General features: G+C 34.7%; 2 protein-coding genes across 2 annotated transcripts; both read right to left on the bottom strand.

Moving 5' to 3' along the window:
• Positions 1–7,432: 7,432 nt before the first annotated feature.
• LOC118484811 (equilibrative nucleotide transporter 8-like) lies at positions 7,433–8,277 on the bottom strand. Its single transcript, XM_035980817.1, has one exon. It carries the CDS (start codon positions 8,193–8,195, stop codon positions 7,593–7,595), a length of 603 nt encoding a protein of 200 aa, XP_035836710.1. The 5' UTR covers positions 8,196–8,277; the 3' UTR covers positions 7,433–7,592.
• A 1,009-nt stretch (positions 8,278–9,286) lies between these two features.
• On the bottom strand, positions 9,287–10,020 carry LOC110892520 (equilibrative nucleotide transporter 8). The gene is made up of 2 exons (XM_022139679.2): positions 9,498–10,020; positions 9,287–9,456 (listed from the first exon to the last, which is right to left on the bottom strand). Exons 1-2 carry the CDS (start codon positions 10,018–10,020, stop codon positions 9,287–9,289), a joined length of 693 nt encoding a protein of 230 aa, XP_021995371.2.
• Positions 10,021–21,063: the final 11,043 nt, after the last annotated feature.

The raw sequence follows: 21,063 nt of genomic DNA, 5'->3' as shown, positions 1-21,063 counted from the left end.
TTTCTCACGGAATTAGTATTTCGCTTGAGATATTTCATACGAAATTAATATTTCATTTCAAATTGACTTGATTTCGTTTGAATCCAAGTTAATTTCGCATGAAATTATATTTCGTTTGGTTAGTTTGCACGAAATCACCATTTCGTTTGAAACTACTGATTTCGTGTGGGTTGCTATTTCGTTTGAACTGATATTTCGCTTGAAGATATTTCATTTAAAAGATTGATTTCGTTTGATAGTGACTGATATTGTGAAAATTGTTACCAAAGCATGGATTTTGAAGAAGATATATTGTTGTATTACTATATATCTCTAGAGGAGAGTCCTATTAAGATTGAAGAAGAACTAGTTTTGGAAGAATCAATTTCAAGAGAACCAGTTTCAATAAAAAAGGATTCAGAAATAGTTTTAGACAAAGCTGAAAAGGGTTTAGAAGTTGATTCAGAAAAAACTGAAAATATTTCAGAAGTTGTTTCAGAGAAAGCTCCAGTGTTTGATCATTCATCTGATGAAGAGAGTGACGATGATAGTGAAGAAATTGAAAAAACTTGAATTTTATAAAAAGTTAATTTCATCTGAAATGTTTAATGTGTTCTTTGCAGGACAAATTGAAAAGCTTAAAAATAAACAAGCTGCGTAAATGAAGACTCATATGGCAGCAAATGTGGAAGAAATTGAAAAATCCGAGAAGAAACAGGTTGACAATGTTCATCAAGATACATCTGAACAGGATGAGACAACTGGGTTGTCACATAATGATGAAGTCAAACCTGAAGAAATAGTTCGAGTGGTAAAAGAACAGGTTGAAAAAATTCCAGCTTTCAAGGTTGAGAGGAAAGCTGATGATAAACAGATTCTTGAAATATGCTCAAATTGTGAAAAATCAAAATCAGATAATGTCAAACTCTTGAAGGATGTAGAGAGTTTGACATTGAAAAATAAAATTTTAAAAGAAAAAGAAAAAGAGTTTGAAAACAGAATAAAAGCTTCAGAAAATGAAGATTTTTGGATAAAATTGGAAAACAAAAATTTAAAAGAAAAGGAAACAAAATTTCAAGATCAAATAAAAGTTTTAGAAAATGAAAAATCTGTTCTTGAAAAGAATAAAATTGAAAATGAAAAGGCAATCAAGTCTCATCTTGAGAAAATCTCTCAGCTTGAAAATGAAGCTGAGAATGCTAGAAATAAAATTGATGAGCTTGAAAAGAAATTAAAAGGTTTTGTGACCTCTTCAGAATTTCTGAATCATCTTTGTCCAAAACTGATTAATTCAATTCCAATAAGTGATAATGTCACAAATTTTGACAAAGTCAAAATTGAAGATTGTGATGAGAAAGCCGATGATGAAGATGAGAAAAAGAAAATATTTTTGAAATTAAAAGAAAAGTTTCAAGAAACTGTTTTGCAATCTACAGAAAAAGGTAAATGTTCATCACAGAAACCTTTGAAGAAGAATGCAGAACAAAAACAAAATGTGAAAAATTTGAAAAATCTTCAAAACAAAAATAAAAGTTCATCAGTTCAATCATTCAATCATGATAAAAAACCACAAAAATTGGAAAAAACAAAACTTACAAAAAGTTGGTAATAAGTGGTGCAGGTTTGACCACAGTGCTCAAAAGTCAAATCCAGCTTTCAAGAAGAATGATGATTACCACAAAGCCAAACAATGTTATGATTTAAGTGTGTGCTTTGAAAGTGGTGAAAGGTATGATAACAGAGTGTGTTACACATGTGGTGTTCAAGGACACATTGTTGTTAACTGCCAAAGTCGGAGTTTTGAGACTAGGAGATGCTTTGAATGTCATATCAAAGCTATTGCCAGAGATTGCCCAATGAGATCAAAGGGAAAATCGAGGGCTGAATCTCAGAAAATGACAAAGAAATCAGTCAAAGTCGAAGAAAAGCCCAAGGAGCAGAAAGAGAAAGAACAGAAAGTAAAGCTTTCTCAAGGGCAAAAAGACAGGCTGAGAAAGAAAAGGAAGAAAGCACGAGAGTATCTTGAAAGGATTTTGTCCTCGGATACAACCAGAAAATCAGATAACAGTTCTGATAAATCATTTTGCTCTCTAAAGAATGATCAGTCGAGTAAACCGAATTCATCAGATACAAATCTAAGGACAAAAGGGATAATAAAGATAGATAAAGTGGTTAATCAAAAGATTAACAAAACAAAGAAAGTGAAATTTTCACTTCCTGGCGATGAATCTGACTTATCAAAGTCAGACAAGCCACGTTCAGGCGATGAATCTGGTTCGTCAAAGCCAGAGGAGCCATTTGTTGAGGTAAAAGGTGATAATTCCGTTAAGACAATGGATGATGCAAGTTTTCCATCATTGTCAAACGGAAATTTAAAACAAAAAATTGAAAAGAAACCGAGTGATGAACAATAAAAAACACCCAAGGTCTGTCAGGCTTGGGTGGATCTCTTTAAATGAAAAACCTGACTTGCCGGAACTCCCAGGTCGGTAATTGGGGAGTAGGAATCGACATCTTTCTTGAGAAATTCACAGGTTGGTAACTGTGATATTTAGATTTACAAGTGGTTAATCAGGGATATTAAGTTGTACTTGATTTTCTACAAGTGGTATGTGTTGGTAGAATCTAAAATTGTTAATTTTTTCTTAGAGGTTGAAGAAACCAAAGTGATGAAGTAATCCCCATTTTTACAAGTGATACAACCAACAAAACTAATTTTCCGGAAAAACCATTTTGATTAAAACAAACTTAAGTGTTTTGAAATCATAATGAGAAAATAGTTTGTTGTAAGGGGGAGTTCTGATTGTTTATGCAAAGCGGATGGCGAATTGAAGGAATTCACATCAAGTTGTCAAATTTCTTGTACAGTTTGTTTTCAAATTTTACTTGAAAATCAAAATTGAAACATATTTTGATTTTAGGGGGAGTAATAATTTTTAGAAAAATTCGAAAATTTGAAAAGATAAAAAACATTGAAAAATTCAAAATGAGTCTTGTTGTGAAAAAGAGGAAATGATAATACATCAGTGGACTATCACAACATGCTAAAGAATTGTAAAGTCAAAATGATTTTAAACAAGTCTTACTAATGATGTATCAGTGGGCTTCACACAGTTAGTAAATTGTATTTGAGATATAAACCTAAATATCAAAACTTGTTTATCTCGTAGGGAACATCTCTCGGATATATGGGTAACCCCCGAAATCTTGTTTGAGAGATTGCCTGATTCTGAGATACTAGGTCTTTATGCTGTTTGATATCTGGGGTATTATACCTGGTCTTCTGATTTTGCGAAAGCAATGGCCTAGACCTTGTATAATTCTTTAATGCGCTTTTAAAGCTCTCCCTCTGCTAAAAATTGAGAAAATATCGAAAGATATAAATCAATAGCAGTTGAAGAAAAGATTCCCTAAAGGGAACACACCGAAAGTGGAGCCTTCATCTCTTTGATCGAACGATGGTTCGTACCTGAGCTCTTAAGGTCTCGCACTAACCCAGAATACAGATATCAGATTGGTATACTCACCTGTAAGACTGAATCTAGGGAATTTTGATACAGGAGTATATTCTGAGGTGGAACACATGAGTAAGTTAGTTTCTAAAAACACTAATTCGTATCTCGATTCAATTGAGACCTGTGTAGAAGTTTAAGTGGACAACAATACTGATAATCAGAAGTGAATTTGTTTAAAATTTAATGATTAATCAAGATCAACGGTGTTGGTGATATGTCTTATAAACTGATATGATCCTCTTACACAGACTCACAAAAACTGTATTTAATTTTTATTTACTGCTTTCATCAAAACAAAATACCAAAAAGATTTTCGACAATTGATGTTGGAAAAATGATTTTCAACATTCCAAGTGCTAAACATGATGAACAAGTGGATTGGGAAAGATTGTTTGAGATGTGAAGTTTTTAAAATGTTTAAATGGTTCATTAATTTGAATCAAAATTTTTAGTGTTGTAAATTCAAGTGATGCAGCTGAGCCTTTTAGCGTCAAAATTGTTTATCTTACAAATGGTTGAGAGTTGTGTAGGTTAAAGCCGGGTTTCTGATCCTGATGCTATGGAAAGCCAGGCTACGATTCAGAACCTGTGAAGAGCTGAACAGAGTTTGAGCCAGGATTCGATCTCAAGGTGATAGCTAATTCCAGACAGCAATCCCAGTTTGATAAAAGGGGGAGTCTGACGAGGTTAGAGCCAGAGATAGATCCTGGAACATCATTCAAAGGAGTGTTGATGCTGTAGAAGAGAAGATAGAGTTTGGGAAGTATGCTAAAGCGTCAAATCCAAAGAAAACCGATCAAGATTGAAGAGTTGATATGCAGAAGACTCGTACCGAAGACTTCGTCAACATCTGAGGGGGGGTCTGTTGGTGCATACGTCTGTCGACTTCGTCTTCGTTCGAGTCTTAGATTAGTATTGAAAGATCAGGGAACGTTATACAAGGAAAATGTAAAATATAGGTTTGAAGGTAATTTCGCACGAAATTGTAATTTCTTGTGAAACTAATTTCGTATGAACATGTTTCGTGCGAAATTAGCTTGCCTATATATAGGTGTCTTGTGATTTCATTTCGTACGAAATTATGAAGATCGATTCCAGAGCCGAAGTGCTGCTGAAGTGTCAACTTGCTGTAAAACTTTGTCAAATCAATCAAAAAGACAGTTAAAGTGAAGATCTAGCTGAATCGAACTCAATATGTCTGTTTCCGCCTTTCATATTGAGTAGAACACCTCTGAACGACTCGTTTCGGTCGGTAAAACGATCCTACAAATAGGAATATCAAACGTCACAAAGACCGTTTAGTGGTTAAGGGTTTAACCAACAGCTAGGAATTGATTATCCATGAGACGTTTAGTCCGGTGGTAAAATCTAACCGATGGCGGAAACATTAGAGTGAGACGAAAACAAATCGCTCAAAGCATCATAACACTAATTGTGACAATATAATTAAATTGAGATTTCATAAATATACTAAAATATCATACATGATTTAAACATAACCAAATTGTATCAAAACAAAGATTCAAAACATTGTTTATTTCTAAGGTGTGTTTCTAAGTTCACCCTAGCTTGATTCTTCATCATTTCATCTAATCAACCTGCAACATGTAATAAAAATAAAGATCAACAAAAATGTTGGCGAGTATACAAGTTTCGATACATAGCATAATAAGAATAAAATGTTTAACGTGCTCATATCCAACATGAATAATGTATACAAGTTACTAATATGTTGGACTAGTGTAAACTATATGTAAAACCCAAGTTTCCAACGTAATCTTGCCTTCCCTACATCATCGCAATGAAGAGGGGGGTTAACATGTTTTACTTAACAATACCCCAAGACTCAAGGGCGGTGCGTCAATCCTATAGCGCTATAATTGTCAAGTTAGGCTAGCAAAGTTAATGAGCATATAGACACAAATGTTCACATAGCATATGAAATTAACAAGTATCACATGTTTTCATGTTTAAATGTGGATAAAGTTTGATTATAAACAAGTTTCAAGTGTTGCATTTTTTTGTATGTTGTACATGTTGCACCCAAAGTGACTAAAATGAAAATGGGATCGAGTATACTCACAGTTTTGCGTAGGAATTACACTTAAACCGCGAGGAAAGTTGATGAAGTCTCGAGATTACACTGAAAGAGATAAACAAGAGTGTAAGATTGCTGATGTGAAAGAGTGTTGGATAAGATTATTGAAATACGTGATACAACAAAAGTTAAAGCGTAAAACAATCCATTCGTACAGATGGGCATAGCCCATGCGTACGGATGGACATTCACGTTTGGTACGAATCGACTGTTTAAGTGTGATATGAACTAATTCGAGTGTTAAAACAGTGAGGTAAATGATGTGGACAGTAAGTAAAATGATCGGGTGTAAAAATCTGACGTCGAAACATAAAATAAAACAGTCGTGACAAAGTGTCAGTGTGGGTTCGTACGGATGGGCTCTGTCCATTCGAATGGATCCATTGTGTTCGTGATAAAAAGTTTTAGTTTTATCGGATTCGGCAGAGAATGTTGGAGTATTTGTTTAGTTTGTTTAAATCAGTAGATAATGTTTAATTAAGGACAAGCAAGCGTGAAAAAGAACTGAAATCAAAACAGGAAGTATGAACCCAGGTGCGTTCGTACGAACGGGTATAGTCCCTTCGTACGAACCCATTGTTCTTGGTGAGAAAGTTATGTTCCATCCATCGAAACAGGTCGTTTCTTTATGGAAATTATCCCTAATGCAGGCCCTTAACTATGAGATGAGTTAAGGGTCTGATGGATTCCCGATTCCACCAAGATCGTATAATAATCGAAAGAAAACTATGACTAAGTTGTAAAATGTGATGAACATTGATCCAGTTTCGTATAATTGATGCTCCACCACAGTTTGCCTAGGCAAAACGAGTGGAACCCATCTTTGAGATAGGTTGAATCAAGAGTTTTATAAAAGTTTAGAGTTTGTGATTAAAAACTCATGATATGAAATCAAAATGAAATTGAATGGAAAAAGGAGAAAACTTACAAAGCTTCTGATCGCAACAGCAATTTGAGAGTGTTTGCAAAAGAAATGGCGAATTGGAAAGAGTGTTTGCTAGGATTTCCTAGATTTTAGCTGCGAACGATAGTTACGAACTGGGTGGGTTCGTACGAATCCACATGTTTTCAATACTTTCATTTTCGAGTTTGATTATTTTATGTGTTTTAATCAGTTTAACGAGTATAAGCATCAATGTAAAATTAAGAGTCAAGAATCAAGCATAATATAGTGTTTAACATGTGAATTTTGAGTAAAAGTTTGCACATAAGTCTAACACGAATATGATTAAAATAATTTCGTTTTCATTATGATCAACAGTCTCGGAATACAATTGAAACGAAAATAGAATACAACAAGGGTACAAGTGTCTAAAAATGGAAAGTACAACAAGACTTGCTAAAATAAGAAAGCTACAAAAATGCGAAGCGTTACATATAGCCCCTGCCACACGTCGCGCTCGAGCCCCACGTATCTTGGTACTCCCCCGCGACACACGGAAGACTTAGGGGTACCCCCCCCACCCCCCCACCCGCGTGTCTCTTGAGAGTCCAGTTTCAAAATTCTTTGTTTTCGTGCTGGTTCGCGCCGTACAAGTCCGGGGTTGCGATCAAAGATCCTTATAAGGTGTTTTGAGAATTTTTACATAGCTAATCACAATTAAAATTGTTATTGCTTAACTATAGAAGTTAATAAACTAAGAATTGTAAAATCAACTAACTAGGTATTAAATCTACAAAGCATTAACTAATTCACATTAATCAAATATAAAAAAAAATATTATAAATTACTAAAGACATATCCAAATAACAAGTTCAATCCTCGCAAAATAACAATAACTAATACTACGAGACAATATTGAAACAAAAGTCATCATCATCATAGTAAATCCCACCAATAGCAATGCTAAGATAGGGTCTAAGGAAGGTAAGATATAGACAGTCTTACTTCTACTCCATAGGAATAGTGATGCTACTTTCAGTGAGACACTCGGCTTGAATATTGAAACAAAACTAGTTTTATTAATTCGTGACATAAGTTATAACCAATGAATACTAGCTCAAAGGTTCCACAACCAACCAAGCGCCGAACCCACGACCAACCCAACCACCAAAAACGTCTGCATAGCGATCCCAACCACCTCGGACTCCTCGACCGGTACCAACTTGGGTGCAAGTATCATAAGCACACTAGTCAAGTACCCATTGCTCACACCAAGCATCATGGTCAAACTCATAACCGGACCCTCACTATGCATCCATTTGGGTCCATACACACAACCTACAAACAGTGGATAAAACAACAGCCTACTCATACACCACCAAACCACCAACTTACTGCCACGTGGCACATAAACAGCAGTCAAACACTTGCCCACAAAATCTCCAACGTTAAAAGTTGTAATGAGTAATATAGGATACCAATCTTTAAAATAAGTTGATGCAACGTTTTCACTTAAATAACCTGGGAATATTGATAGTGACACTAGGTAGATTGCAAATACTGCTATCACTAGATAACGGATTTTTTTAACTACTTGCCAGAAGTTTGATTGGGTTGACATGGGTTGGATGGGGTCGATGTGTTTTCGGTTACTTCGGTAGAATCGGATCACCGGTAGTTTGTGTAGAACGTTGGTGCATATGATGCATAGAAGTACCATGATGGCACTGAATGTGAAGTAGATCTGTGTGCTTGTTCGGAGACCCGTTCGTGTGTGTGGAAGTGATGCCTTTGTTATTATTCTTAGTATCGAAACCGCCAGACCTGCAAATATTATAATTAATCGGGATTTTAGACAATAACATACAAATCTTCCTAGTAAAAATCTAACTCGTGGTCAGGAATTTGGGATGAGGGCAAAGGTATATCTTTATCGACGTAAATAGATACTAGGGGTGCAAACAAGCCAATTGCCGTATGCCAGATACTCAAGAGCAGGTTGCTAAAAACTTGAATTGAGACGAGCACAAACGCGAGCCTAATTTTAAAAATAAGTTTGTTAAATAAACGGGCTCGAACCTAAGCTTCCTTATCGAGCTTGAGCTGACTTGCGAATGTAAACGAGTATTGTTAATACAATTTTCATTTAATATATTATATCTATCTGTATAATATTTCTTATTATGTTAAAATTATGATACAAATCACTAAGAATATATATTATGTTATATGTGTGAATATAATACTAAAAGATACATAAGAATATAACTATAAATGTATATGAAATCATAATTTAACGAGACAAGCTCGGGCTTAAAACCTAGTTTGAGTTGTAGATAGAGCTTGGAACAACTCGCACTCGAGCTCTCGTAGATTAAACAAGTGAACTCGAACTCGAGCTAGATCTAGAGCTCTCATACAAATAAACAAGTCAAGCTCAAAGTCGACTCAACCTGTTTATGCCCTTATAGAAAAGCTACTCCCACTTACTGCTAGGGGTGCAAATAAGTTGATCAGCTCGAGAAAAAGCTCGAAACGAAACGAGTTGAGACTTATCGAGTCCGAGTTGAGCTTGTGGCTAAAATAAAACTCGTTTTTTTATGGACACCGAGCTCGAGCCTGATATGTGAAGCTCGTCGCCTTATCGAGCCTAAGTGTAAACGATCCTAGCCGAGCTGAGCTTATTTCAACTTGTTTTTGAGCCGATTTTGAACCTAAAAATAAGCTTGTTTAGTAAACGAGCCCGAGCTTCACTTATCGAGCTTACAAGTTTAAATGAGTTTATTATTTATATTATTTTTATTTAATATATTAATTAATAGATAATAAACAAGCCGAACTCGAGTTTGAAACAAAGCTTAAACCGAACCAGCTCAAGCTGTCATAAATTAATCGAGCTCGGCTCATTTGCACCCCAATATCCCACTCTATTTCTTTTTCATTTACAAGATTAGAGAAAATGACAATTCGAAGAAAAACCCCTAAAAAATAGATATAAACAGCCTAAAGATATAAATCATACCGGCGGTAGCGTTACCAGCAAAAACCGCCTGCATATACCGTCCAGGTAGAGCTCCAGTGGCTCCAACCAGACTTCCACCCACTAACCCATCAGCTAATCCACTGATCATAACCATGGAAACAAGCACCACAAACGCGATATTCATCGCCTTCCTAGTCTCCTCCTTCCCATGAACAATCCAGTCCGTCACCGGCGCCACCATGAGAGCCAAAATAAACAAACACTGACCCAAATTCATCCGGGTCCGAACCGACGGCAACTTAATCCGGCTCGACCTTGAAAACCACATGAGCGTAAAAAGCACGGCCATCGCGGCCGACATGTAACCCACAGAAAACGCCTTGTTGATGTGTTTGTTAGGGTATAGATACCGGAAATAATCAACGGCTGTGATGAAGGCGTTCCATGGAACCAAATATCCGGCACCTAGTAGAAAATGTATAATGTATGCCATGTTGTATGTGTCTTTTGGCTCCTTGTTGTCGTAGGTTTTAAGGTTCGGATTTGGCTGTAGAATCTCCATTTCTGCCGGAATATTATGCAAAATAGAGGGGTGTTTTCGATTCCTTATTACATATATGAGTGGCTAATTTATTGTGAACTTATAATGTGATTTTTGGCTGATTTCAGTTTCGAGGTTCAACATATTATTAACACAATGTGTAGTGGATGGAAGACACAAATAATTACTTCATTTTTTTGGTGTTTTGCGTTATGTGACGGTATAGTGAGTAATGAGGCATTATAGTGCGTTTTTTTCAACTGGGTGTAATGGGTATTTGGGCATTGTAGAGCATTATGTTAAAAGGAGTGTAAAGAATTGAATAAAAAAAAAAGCATCGAAAAAATGATATTGGCCAAACAAAAAGAAGAACAACGGTCATTGGCCAAAGAATTAGAACAAATGCGTGGAAAAAGAATGCCAAATCGTTTTTTTTTTTCTTTTTTTTTTTTTGCAAAAAACGACCAGAGGGTATTTTGGAGCGTTTTTTAGGGAAAAACGTCAAAAAAACCCTATTGCGGACGGTCTGATTGTTTCTTTTTGTGTACATGGCGTTTTTATCACGTGAGTTAAACATGTGTGTGTATGTATGTAATTTCCGTTGGTTTTTTGTCTGGTGAAACATACGATAATGTTTTGGTAAATGTCCTAAAATTATATATACGTTGGAATATTAAAATAAGAACTAATTCTTTGGATTTCATGTTAGTTTGTGCATATTCTTTATTTTTGACGATCTATTTGTCGTTATTGTTTTTATAACTAAACTAGATGATGCCTTGCCCGTGTTATGGGCCGATGGCCGAATAATTATCAATCAGTAAAAAAAAAGCACTATTATAATTTTGCTAGGAAATAAAAAAATAAAACGATATTTTTCGGATCATGGCAAAACTGTAATTTTTCAAGACTAATGAGCGAGGGTTAGGCGGTTCCTTGACACGGAAAAAAAATTAAATCAAGTCAACCAATTAAAAAATGTTTTCTACTTTTGCAAAAAAAAAAAAAGAAAAAAAAATTAAAACGATTGGGTAAACGTAATTTTTAACGGAGGGCGAAATTGTAGTTTCACCAGGAAAACAAACAAAAATGATGGAGAAAATGTAAATATAAGTTGAGGGCAAAATCGTAAATTGGATTTGAGAAAAAAAACTAATGGCAAAACTATAAATTTATACGGGGCAAAATCGTAATATTGAACTGAGGGCAAAATTGAATTTTTAGCTGAGAGTAAAAGCGTTAATTTATTTTTAAGTGTGGGTAAAAACATAACTTTGAACTGATGGTAAAATCGTAATTATAAGGGAAAAAAATTAATGGCAAAACTGTAAATTGAAACGGGGCAAAGTCGTAATTTTTAACCGGGGGCAAAATTGAAATTTTTAGTTGGAAGTAAAATCGTAAATTTATTTTTAAGTGGAGGCAAAAACATAATTTTGAACTGATGACAAAATCATAAATTTAAAGAGAGATAAAATCGTAAATTTGTTGGGCCAATAGAAGAGTGCCAGGGCTGCCTGGCGCTATTTCCCTTACCACCCATTTAACCCAATTGAAGGCAAACACTATTGCCATTCTTTGATTTTGTAGATATTGAATTAATTACTTTAACAAATTATTCCACGTGTATTAATATGATAAGAATTAATATAGTGAATTATCTTTTTTTTTTTACAGCTAAATCACCCGGTTAGGCCTTTAGCTTTTAATTACCCAGGTCACGAGTAGAAATCATGCGGTTGTGTAGCGCCCACTTTTTCACATTCAAAATTAAAAATAATGACATACTAATTTTTAACAAAAATTGGTCATGACCCGTTCGTACTATAAGCGATTCCCTGCTTTTAACAAACATCATTCAAAATAAATTCTACGACACTTTTCAAAAGATACAAAAGTTGTGACCATACAAGATTCATCACAAGTGTTTTGTCCGAACTACCCAAAATAACATTTATAAATCCAAACTACTCATGAACATCCTAGACATAAGATTAACATTTACATCACAAAAATTATTTTGACCCTTTACAAAAAGACAACTTGAACCGGAAGGGCGATATAGTGTGTTCGATCCGAGCTCGCCGTCATCATAAGGGGGAGTCACCTAGCATACATAACACCAAAACATTCGTTAGCTTGATTTACTAAAAAGATTTAATATTTTAATTACCTTTCATTATTCGACCCATTAACAATTCATCACTTTGTCAACATACTTGATGTTATTGTTCTTTCCTCGTAAATCATAAATTTTGCATACGTTCATTCATCCTTACATATTGAAAATATTCAAGCATAGATCTTTCGACCCAACCTTAATGAGTCGCTTCATATCATACATTTTTAACTCACTTTCATCATTTTTTGACCCGTTACCGGGTCATTATATCTTTACATCTTTTCATTCGAACTTCTCATATGACAATTCCGTTTAAGGATATAGCACCATCTTAGTTTCCATCATCATTAATCATCATATTTTATCCGACCTGTTCTCACGGATCATACTTATTCTTACTTATCAATTTTTCATACTTCACTAGATTGACTTATGAAAGTCATCGCTTGTTATGTTAACTTCATGACAATTTCATATTACTTGACCCATTTAACTGCGGGTCAACACATCATCAAGAACACCTCATTCTCATACTATAGACCCATTTGTACGGGTCGTCAATAGACTTTTCCCTTTTCTACTAAAAATTCGCATTAAGACATTTTACTATAAATTTCCGCATGAAACATCGAACAATTATTTACATGAGAACTAAAACAAAATCTACATTCTACATAAGCGAAGTTCATATGAACTTACCGGAGTCGTGTGATCCTATTTCCTTTACTTGGTTTGATTCCCCTCCTTTCTTCGACCCTATAAGGTGCATCACATACGCGTTTAGCTTTCGCGTTATACATCACTTACGCACGTTTACATCATTTAGCATAACGTTCATTACTCACATTTATTTTTAATACCATCATTATATCATTAATATTTCAATTTCTCATGTTCATACATAGCCATTTCAACTCAAGCTTTCATCGAACACCTTATGTGCGTACTACTTAGCTAGCACAATGTATAAGCATATTAAACATATTCCTACCAAGTCTTTCTAAAATCATGGCAATACATCATAATCACCTAAATTCTTCGAATATTCAGATTTCTTTGTCATCAGTAAGCATAATTCAAGTTCATATATCATACTACATCTATCATTACTTCAAAACCATCATAAATTTCATGTGGGTTTCATACATAAATGGGTTTACATGAAAACCATCAATGTAATCCAAATTTCATACTTCATTCAAGTCTTATGGACTAATTGTAACCTTCTACCATCAATATTCTTACATACATTCACGAATTATTATAAGACCCATTAAATCAAACATCTTTTTTCCGTTTCACCCCCTCATTCCTTTATAACATGCCACTTTCCCCATTTCTACATACTAACCTAGTTAACCTTCATGCATACATTAGATTTTAGATTTACTACAATTTATAAAACTTTAATAATGGTAAAAATCTATATTTACCATTTCTTTTCGTCAAAATATTGCGATTATAACATTATAATATTACATACGAAATTTGGAGTGTTACAAGTCTACTCCCCTTAAAGAAGGTTTCGTCCCCGAAACCTGAATACATACATTCTGACAAGTTTATCTGTATCCTTTCGTAATTACATACCTTGAACTTCGATAACATGCTTTCATTCGATCATCCCTCGTGATGAATCGGTCGTTACTACTCTAAACTTGTCTAATACATTTGGTAATTCAATCTTGTATGAATCAAAGCGATCCTATTACATTATTTCATGATTGTCGTTCAATTGTTCAAGCTGATTTCTTAAAACTTATCTGTCAGATTATTCATTCCCACATACCTCTAACATCTACTTAGGGGAAATAATTATCATAATATTCATACTTGTTCATTCCTATTCATTCATATAAAATCACAAATCAAACATCATTCAATAGTCTCTAACTATTTAGCTTCTACATACTCCCCATTCTTCCAGGGCCAATATCAAGCAAAATTTCTTTTATATCACTTGCTTGATAGTTCTTTTCAAACTTTTCTTGCAATACCTACGTATAATCTTTACCCGAGACCAATATTTCTTTCGCTGATGATCTATCATAACTGCATGGTTAACCACAACTTAATGTATACGTTTATACAAATCGTGTACATACTATCTTGCTCTAACCTCTTTACCGTCTATCCCTAGGTTACAAGGGCCAACATAAGTTTTTAATCACGCTAACAATATGATCGTGTAACCAATACTTACATTTGAGTAACTCATATTACACTCGAGGTGTCATACTCGGTTATACTTGTCATCACATTCCATAGTTGTCATACATACGCCATTCCTTCTAGCAATTGTAATACTAAGACAATTATCTAACATTGTACCTCCAAAGGGTTAATTCTTATCTATTTACTTACCTAGGTTCCGCTATATACGAGATTATAAGCTTATTACATATGCCACTCCATTTCACGTATGAGTTACATAAAACTTGGCACAACCATTCATTCGATAATTGAGATTATACTCTACCACGTAGGGTTGTTTTATAATACGAACCAAGAATCATGCGTATAAAAACTTTAACTCTCGAACATTTCTTTAGAGGTTTATCTTCTAATAATTCCACACATACGATAGGGAACTCGACAGAGTGCAAGATTTATTCAAATATCCATTCAAATATTCATCATATTTTACATTCCACTCAACCCTCTTTATGTAACATTCCACTTCTAACAGTTACGCATTCTTATATTTTCATTCTAGATTCCTTCGGCGTTAACCTTTCACATCTTCCATAGAGTTCTTTCTAATTATTCTAAATTTGGCATACTAAGTGTGTACCCCGCTTTCTTAACAGTTCCTCACTTTTCTTTCCTTTCTACTACCCATTTTTCCGATATGTGGGTCAACTCTTACCATCTTTCCATCATGACATTTTAAGACATCTACTAACCGTACTTTATAATAAGCAAGAATTTAGAGCCGCAATTATTTCATGTATTGATATGAAGATTATAATATATTTACTAGCATTATGAGTCATTTACTTCTGCCTTCCAAGTTACTAACCATACTTGTTCCTTCACTATGTCGTTAGAAACAATAACGCTCACCATGAGCCTACTACTTAATTCCTCTATATATAATATCATCATTATTCCTAGTCACCCCCTCTTGTGGCGTAAAAACTTTGACTACTAATGTATGTGTGTGTGTATATATACATATACATATACATACACTTGCCTCAAACATTTAGTAACTTTATTACGATTAGTTGCTTATTAGTCCATTACTACAGTATGGACTAATTCGCATATTTGTACTTCCTTATTGATTTTGGACATACTTGTTATCATTTTACCATTTCTTACAAAAATCTCTATCCTCGTCGGTGCTTAAATCATCCATCTAGGTCTTAGCCCATTATTGATTTTAGTCCTCATAAGTCGATCATCACATGCTTAATATGCAACGTGTTCGTAGCATACTTCTTTTATCATAATCTTATTACCTCAACATCTTTCTATGTATATATAATTACTTACACCATCACATGTTACCACATTTTCCATATGTTTTACTCTTACTCGTATATCCCATTTAGGTCTACGACGATTAACTATCAACATATCCCTACATCATATTCCCACAACCAGCGGCAACATATCTCGCATACGTTCACATACACATCACTTATATATATATATATATATGTGTGTGTGTGTGTGGGTGTGTGTGTGTGTTCTTTTAGTCCTACATTATGCTTGACCAACCATGCTATATGTGCCACTTACTTGTTATGTTTATGCTTATCTTTAGTTAGGTGGAGGAAAAAACATCTCCTCATTTGCTTTCATAAAGCTCTATCCATACTCACCACATAAATATTTTCCTTTAAAATTTTAATTCTACTAATATTACTTTTTATTTGACAAAATTTTCATCCTTAGGACCATACTACGCTCGAAATCCTATCATCCTTTCATGTTCAATATTTTCTAAGCTTAATCGTAATTATCATTCCTACCTTTCATTACATTCTAGGACCATACCATCCTCTTCCGTAATCATTGATTTTATTCCTTCCTACCGTGTCATTTGTTATCGTTTGTATTTCCTTCGCCCGTCATCTACATTAAGCATTTTCTGCATTCATCACTTCATATACTTTCCATGTCATCTCAAGTTACAATGATGCATTCATAATTATATTTCAATAACTTTCATTCCACTCGTACATCATCATCAACATCGGTCATGATAGGCCACATCATGCATGCCTTTCGTTCATAGGGGAATAGAATCCCTCATCCTTTTTACTTACTTTCTCGCACCATCCGCTACTCGGAACATATTTTATTAACAATTTATTCGTTTTCATCAACCATCTACTATGTCGTTCAAGATCATTATTAAAATTTATTCTCTGGTCATATTCATTTCATTCTAACATTTTTAAATTTTTATACTTTCCTTTCTTTCATGCTAGGTGTTAACGGTCCTTTATGACCACACCACATATCTCTCATCATAGTGTTGATAAACCCAACTAGAACTTCATTCACAACCTTCCAATCATATACATTCTTACTTCGAAACATTTCGACATGACCCGGTTGACATTTAGAGGATCCTAATTATCATAGGTTGCATTTTCGGAAACTTAACGAAACTATTGGATTTGCCTTAATAAATATTCTACAACATAGTTTAGGAAATATGTTAATATGCCTAACATATTTCAATGACTTTCTTTCTGTTACTTATTACACATTCTTTAATTTCATACACTTTTCACTTCGTTATATGTTACTTCATGCCATCGTGCTTACGTCTTATTGACCTTTGTCCTTTTAGTTATGGTTATCATGATTTTATTTCATAATTTCGGGTGTTAGTAGCCACTTAGTGACCATACCGAATTCCTTTCATCATCCTCAGTGTTAACGGCTACTTCGTGCCCACACCACATACCATTCATCATTCTCGGTGTTAATGGTCACTTCATGGCCACACCGCATACCTTTCATCATCCATTCATGCATTATTTGCTTTCAATAATTCATTCCCGTAGGTCATAAAACCATACTATCCTTCATTGTTCTTAATATCAAAATCACCTTAAACATTAGTTACGAGGCCTTGAAAACCGATTAAAACGGGTCCCATAATCAAAACAACAAAATCAAACAATTGCCAGCATCTGGAGCGCGAGGGCTTACCCTCTTGTTTGTGGCGGGCCGCGACTACGGTCGCGTGACGCGACGGTGACACCAGGTGGGTGTCGCGCGACGCGACGCCCCATTTTCGACAGATTGTTTGGTTCTTTGTTGTTGCACTTGCCCAGCTCCAACTTTTACCAAAATTCTAACTTTAAAACCTCATAACTTTAGTTCTACTAGTCCGTTTTACGTAATTATTTTTCCTACGTGTCCATAATTTAAATACGGACCCATTTAGCATCGTCGTTCGCCTTAAAACTCGGTTTATAAGCAAATAGCCAATAAATGTCTTTTTCTATTATAGCTACATTTTTACCTCTTTCTAATCTCTCTATAACATCATTAACTCATAAAAATATTTACTAGGAAATTTTTTTCTTGAAAAGTTTACCTCTTCTTGCGTCTCGGAGCGAACACACCCATTCTTGTGAGCTTTCAGTTTGAGTCTAAGCACTCCATCATGTTCGAATCTCTCAAACCTTGGCTCTGATACCAACTTGTAGGGCCCAATTTTTCACATTCGAAATTAAAAAAAAATGACATACTAATTTTTAACAAATATTGGGTATGACTCGTTCGTACTATAGCCGATTCCCTGCTTTTAACAAACATCATTCAAAATAAGATTTATAAACCCAAACTACTCATGAACATCCTAGACATAAGATTAACATTTACATCACAAAAATTATTTTGACCCTTTACAAAAAGACAACTTGAACCGAAAGCGCATGAAGAGCGATATAGTGTGTTTGATCCGAGCTCGCCGTCATCATAAGTGGGATTTAACTAACATACATAACACCAAAACATTCGTTAGCTTGATTTACTAACAAGATTTAATCTTTTAAGCACCTTTCATTATTCGACCCGTTAACAATCATCACTTTGTCAACATACTTGATGTTATTGTTCTTTCCTCACAAATCATAAATTTTACTTATGTTCATTCATCCTTACATATTGAAAACATTCAAGCATAGACCTTTCGACCCAACCTTAATGAGTCACTTCATATCATACATTCTTAACTCACTTTCATCATTATTTGACCCATTACCGGGTCATTATATCTTTACATCTTTTCATTCGAACTTCTCATATGACAATTCCGTTTAACGGATATAGCACCATCTTAGTTTCCATCATCATCAATCATCCTATTTTATCTGACCCGTTCTCACGGATCATACTTATTCTTACTTATCAATTTTTCATACTTCACTAGTTTAACTTATGAAAGTCATCGCTAGCTATGTTGACTTCATGACAATTTCATCTTACTTGACCCATTTAACTATGACAGTTTCATCTTACTTGACCCATTTGTACGGGTCGTCAATAGACTTTTCCCTTTTTCTACTAACAATACACATTAAGACATTTTACTATAAATTTCCGCATGAAACATCTAACAATTATTTGCATGAGAACTAACACAAAATCTACATTCTACATAAGCGAAGTTCATATGAACTTACCGGAGTCGTGCACTCCTATTGCCTTTACTTGGTTTGATTCCTCTCCTTTCTTCGACCCTATAAGGTGCATCACATACGCGTTTAGCTTTCGTGTTATTCATCACTTACGCACATTTACATCATTTACCATAACGTTCATTACTCACATTTATTTTTCATACCATCATTAGATCATCAATATTTCAATTTCTCATGTTCATACATAGCCATTTCAACTCAAGCATTTCATCGAACACCTTATGTGCGTACTACTTAACTAGCACAATGTATAAGCATATTAAGCACATTCCTACCAAGTCTTTCTAAAATCATGGCAATACATCGTAATCACCTAAATTCTTCGAATATTCAGATTTCTTTACCATCAATAAGCATAATTCAAGTTCATATATCATACTACATCTATCATTACTTCAAAACCATCATAAATTTCATGTGGGTTTCATACATAAATGGGTTTACATGAAAACCATCAATATAATCCAAATTTCATACTTCATTCAAGTCTTATGGACTAATTGTAACTTTCTACCATCAATATTGCTGGTGCATCCGTCTGTCGCCTACGTCTTGTATCGAGTCTTGATTAGAGTTGTTTCTGAGTGATTCCGCTTGAATTGAACAAGTGATGTTGTATTTGAAGGTGATTCCGCTTGAAATGACAAGATGTCATTTCAAGCGAAACCCCTCATTAAGTCTGATTCCGCTTGAACATGAATGCCTTGATTTTGCTTGAGTTGTTTCTGAGTGATTCCACTTGAATTGAACAAGTGATGTTCAAGCGGAATAGCATGGCCTATATATAGGATGCTTGGAGCGAAATCAGGTAGTAGTGGTATTGTTGTCTTCCGGTTTGCCACGAAGTGCTGCCGAAGTGTCGAATTGCTGTAAAAGGCTTTCTGATCAATAAAAACGACAAATTATAGTGAATACGGCTGAAATAGCACTGAAACATTTGTTTCCGCCTCTTGTTTTAGTGAAAAACTCTTCTGATCGACTCGTTGGGTCCGAAAACGATCCTACAAGTGGTATCAGAGCTCAGGAGGAAGAGTTCTTGCCATTTCAACTGTGTTTTCTGATTTTCTACACCTTCTTCTTCAAAATCGAAAATTTTTTATGGTAAAACAGGCTCAATTTTTCACATTTCACGCGCAATCATGTTTTGATAAAACCTTGAAAGTTTCACAATTAAAATCAAGCTAAAACTTAATTTTTTTGAGATTCCGCTTGAAATGTTGTTCGAAATAGTGACGTCATAGTGATTTCGCTTGGTTTGATCTTGATTCTGCTTGAAAAATTGGTTGATTCCGCTTGAATTCAACCTGTTTTCGCTTGAATTGTGCTGATTTCGCTTTAGTTGATCATTCCGCTTGGAGTTGTTTCGTCTGATTCTGCTCGAAATCTGATTCCGCTTGGAAAAGCTTTGTGATTCCGCTTCAGTCTGGTTATTCCGCTTCAAAACTTCAAAGGAGATTCCGCTTGAATAGTTAATCAGTATTTCGCTTGAACTGCCATTGATATTTCACTTGAAAATATATGGTTGTTTGATTTCGCTTGAAAGAATACACTTGCTATTTCGCTTGAACTTGGTAGTTTGTGAAATTTTGAAAATTGAAACATGGACAACGAGTTCTACAATGCTTTTGCTGGACCAATGAACATTACTCAGACAACATTGCTTGAAAATGAAACATGGACTTCACAAAAATCGCCTAAGCTTTTGGATATTGATTATTATAATGGTTGGTCCGAACGTTTTGGCAATTGGGTTGAAGCTTATCATTTGGATGCTTGGGAACACAATGAAGTTCCATATGAAAGGCCCACAAAGAATGGTAATCAGATAATGACAATCAGAGAAATGAGTGATGAGGAGAAAACAAGAATAGAGATGAGAAATTAATGGTGAGTCTGTTACAGCAAGCAATTAAAGAGGACATATTGATTTTGCTTCAACATGATGGGAGTGCATATTCTATCTGGACTGAATTGGAAGCAAAATTTCTGGGAAGTGATGATATGCTAAAAAACAAGATGTCACTGATGAAGAAAGAATTTGATCTATTTCGTGGCTTGAAATCAGAAAATACCAAGCAAATTATTGAAAGATATTGTAACTTGGTAAGAAATATGACGAAATTAGGGATCAAAAAGGATACTGATGAGATGATTGAGAAACTTGCTGATGCGTTACCACACGATATTTGGGGAACGTATTTGATGATGTTGAGAAACAACAGAAAAGAATATAAAAAACTAACACTGGGTGAGTTCATCAAACAT

This window comes from Helianthus annuus, chromosome 12 (genome assembly GCF_002127325.2).
Source record: "Helianthus annuus cultivar XRQ/B chromosome 12, HanXRQr2.0-SUNRISE, whole genome shotgun sequence".
In the NCBI taxonomy this organism is placed as follows: Eukaryota; Viridiplantae; Streptophyta; class Magnoliopsida; order Asterales; family Asteraceae; genus Helianthus; species Helianthus annuus.
This window is presented reverse-complemented; position numbering and strand designations above follow the sequence as displayed.